At 39.1% G+C, this 3,056-nt stretch overlaps 1 protein-coding gene across 4 annotated transcripts in view; it reads left to right on the top strand.

Annotated features, from left to right (window-relative positions):
- The window catches only part of BEND6 (BEN domain containing 6), a 74,831-nt gene that overhangs the window by 36,265 nt on the left and 35,510 nt on the right, over positions 1-3,056 (top strand). For all 4 annotated transcript variants that reach the window (XM_017512027.2, XM_037732627.1, XM_017512028.2 and 1 more), the window contains one exon: positions 878-1,055. In XM_017512027.2, the coding sequence (XP_017367516.1) occupies positions 878-1,055 (178 nt within the window). The remainder of the gene's footprint in view (positions 1-877; positions 1,056-3,056) is intronic.

Below are 3,056 nucleotides of genomic sequence, written 5' to 3'. Positions count from 1 at the left end.
TCTTATCTTTGAACATGATTCTCTCTACATTAATTTAGATTATCTTTCAGTCAATTTTTTTTTTTTTTGCTTCCCTCTTAAAGATCTTGCACATCTTTTGTTGTGTATTAAAGACATCTGTTCTCAGGATTTAAATGTAAGTACAGAATATTTAGGCTCTAGGGATTGGAAACTGTCAAGAGAAGCTATAAAATTTTACTTTCTGGAGGTTTTTTGTTTTTTTTTTTTAGTTTTTACTTTCTTTTTTTTTAACCAGGAACACGTGCACTTTATTGAATGCCACTGTAGAAAAGTGTGTGAGGATAAAGGGAGGATACAGGACTCAGCTCCAGAGCAGACGAGGAATGGAAGGCTGAGTATGTGGGAGACGGGTCACGGGCAGAGCAGGTTCCCTGGCCGAGATGATTCCTCTTGATCTATTGATAGTCATGCAAAATTAGTATTGGGATGATGATAAGCAGAATGGTCATGATGATGCCCACGATCAGGGCCCAGACGTTCAGGCACTTGGCGGTGGAGGCATAGGCCTGGGCCCCGGTCAGATCGCCAACCATCTTCCTGTCCCTAGACTTCACGGAGTAGGCGAACACTATGAAGTCCAGGCAGCAGGAGTTCACGAAAAGGGTGTTGAACAGGGACCAGATGATATGGTCAGGCACCGAGGTCTCGCTGCGGATGTGGATCACGGTGGATGTCGGGGGAGCAGGGTTGTGGGGCGCCCCCAGCACATTCACATCATGCTCAATAGCAGGAGGTGCTTGTGAGAACAAGAAATTCGTGGGTCTGATGAAGTCCCAACAACATGCAATGGTTAACCTGGGATAAACCATTAAAGATGCTATGAGGCTTCTTTTGTTGTGCCTGCCTTCTATTTTAGAGAGACCCATATTCAGGAAATGCCTTTCTGCCTGGTGAAAGCTCCAGTGAGGATGAGGAGCCTTTAGCAGAATTGTCAAAGGAAGAATTGTGCGCCAAAATAAAAAGCCTGAAAGAAAAACTAACAAACACTCGGAAAGAAAACAGCCGACTTCGACAGTCTTTGGTCATGCTTCAAGGTAAACTTTGAGAAACTTGACATTTTAGATAAAAGGGCAAGTATGTGACCAGTGGAAAGTATTGCAAATTAGCTGTCAAGAATGAAAAAGAAAATGCATACCTCAGAGAGCTCAAAACTCACAGTTTTAGAAAAGAAAAGAAAAAAAATCACGATTATATAATTGAAATACAGAAGCACTCTATCGGAGCATCCAGTTTATGACTCAAAAAATTTTAGATTCTCTTACAAAATATTTAATGTTGTACTCATTTAATAGTGTTTAAGATATATTTATTGAGCATTTAATATACACCACTCATACTGCTAAGCCCTAGAGAGAAAAGATTATTAAGAGCAAATACATCAAGGTGCTCACAATGTACTTAACGTCACCTCTCTCTGCTAGGGAAATCTCTAGAAAATGGAGCTTGTTGTGATTTTTCATGAAATTACTGGAATTAGAGTTCATTTAGTACATTTTAGTTTTTTTCTGTTGGGAAGAGTGACTTGGGAAAATAATAGCATTCCGCTGGAAACAAAAAAAAAAAAAAAAAAAAAAAAAAAACAAGTGGCTAAAAAAAAAAAAAAAAAAAAAAAACGAAAAAAGGAGAAATGTCAGCATAAGCAAATTAAAAACCACTTGGCTTAATGCCTTTTTGTAGGATCCTATGTTATGTTCAAGTGTTTATTTTTCAAAAATTATGCTTTCCATTTTTAATTAAGCATTATGCATTATTTTATACAGCTGAATATTTTATAATTAAGCTACTTTGTTGGCAGCACTCAGTTGTAAAATAGTAAATCCACAGAAAATAAGTCTTTCCAGTTGCTGTGTACAGAATGATCACAAGTGGTACAAGAAAGTGTGGCAGAACCAACAGAAAGGCCATGCAATAGTCCAGTCTTGTGTGGTAGCAGCCTACCTTAAGAATGATGGCTTATGAAAATAAAGAGAGTGGTTTGCAATGTATTTGGAGACAGAACAATAGTAAGAGACAGATAGAACATGGTGATGAATGAGGTTGAGAGTAATGATTCACATCTTTTCCTAAGAATATTTATCAAATTAAAGGCTTCATTCTTTTAAGTAGAAATAGCCACGTGTAAATAGAAAGATGTTTATTCAATTAACAAGCCATTACCTCTTTATTTCTTCACCTCATTTTTTTTTAATTTGTTTAGTTGTTTTATAGAGACAGGGTCTCGCTCTGTTGCCCAGGATGGAGTGCAGTGGTAAGATCACAGCTTACTGCAACCTCAAACTCCTAGGCATAAGCAATCCTCCTGCCTCAGACTCCTGAGTAGCTAGGACTATAAGGGTGCACCATCACACCTGACCAGTTTTTAAAATTTTTGTGGAGATGGGGGTCTCACTGTGTTACGCAGGCTGATTTCAAACTCCTGGCCTCAAGCCATCTTCCTGCTTCGGCCTCCCAAAATGCTGGGATTAAGGTGTGAGCCACCGTACCTGCCCTATTTTTTTCATTTTAAATATTCTATTTTTAAAACTGATGTTTTCTTTTAATGAGTTTTTTGTGATTTCCAAAGAATAGATAATTCTTATTTTTATATCACCTCTTCTAGAACTTAGCATAGGTTGAAAAGCTAGTTTATAAAGTTAGCATGAATTTCTGGTTAAAAGCATTAATCTCGGAGCTATAGAACTTGGTGTGAATCTCAACTTTGTTTTAAAACTCTGGCATATTCTTCACTGTGCCCTTATCCCCCACTGCAATTTCCTCATCCAAAAAGCAGAGGAAATGGCTGGGCACAGTGGCTCATGCTTATAATCCCAGCACTTTGGGAGGCTGAGGTGGGCGGATCAAGAGGTCAGGAGTTCGAGACCAGTCTGACAAACAAGGTGAAACCCCATCTCTAATACAAAAATTAGCCAGGTGTGGTGGTGTGCACCTGTAATCCCAGCTACTCAGGAGGCTGAGGCAGGAGAATCACTTGAACCCAGGAGGTAGAGGTTGCAGTGAGCTGAAATTACACCACTGCACTCCAGCCTGGGCAACAG

The sequence above is a fragment of the Cebus imitator genome, unplaced genomic scaffold, assembly GCF_001604975.1.
Source record: "Cebus imitator isolate Cc_AM_T3 unplaced genomic scaffold, Cebus_imitator-1.0 Scaffold460, whole genome shotgun sequence".
Classification (NCBI taxonomy): Eukaryota; Metazoa; Chordata; class Mammalia; order Primates; family Cebidae; genus Cebus; species Cebus imitator.
This window is presented reverse-complemented; position numbering and strand designations above follow the sequence as displayed.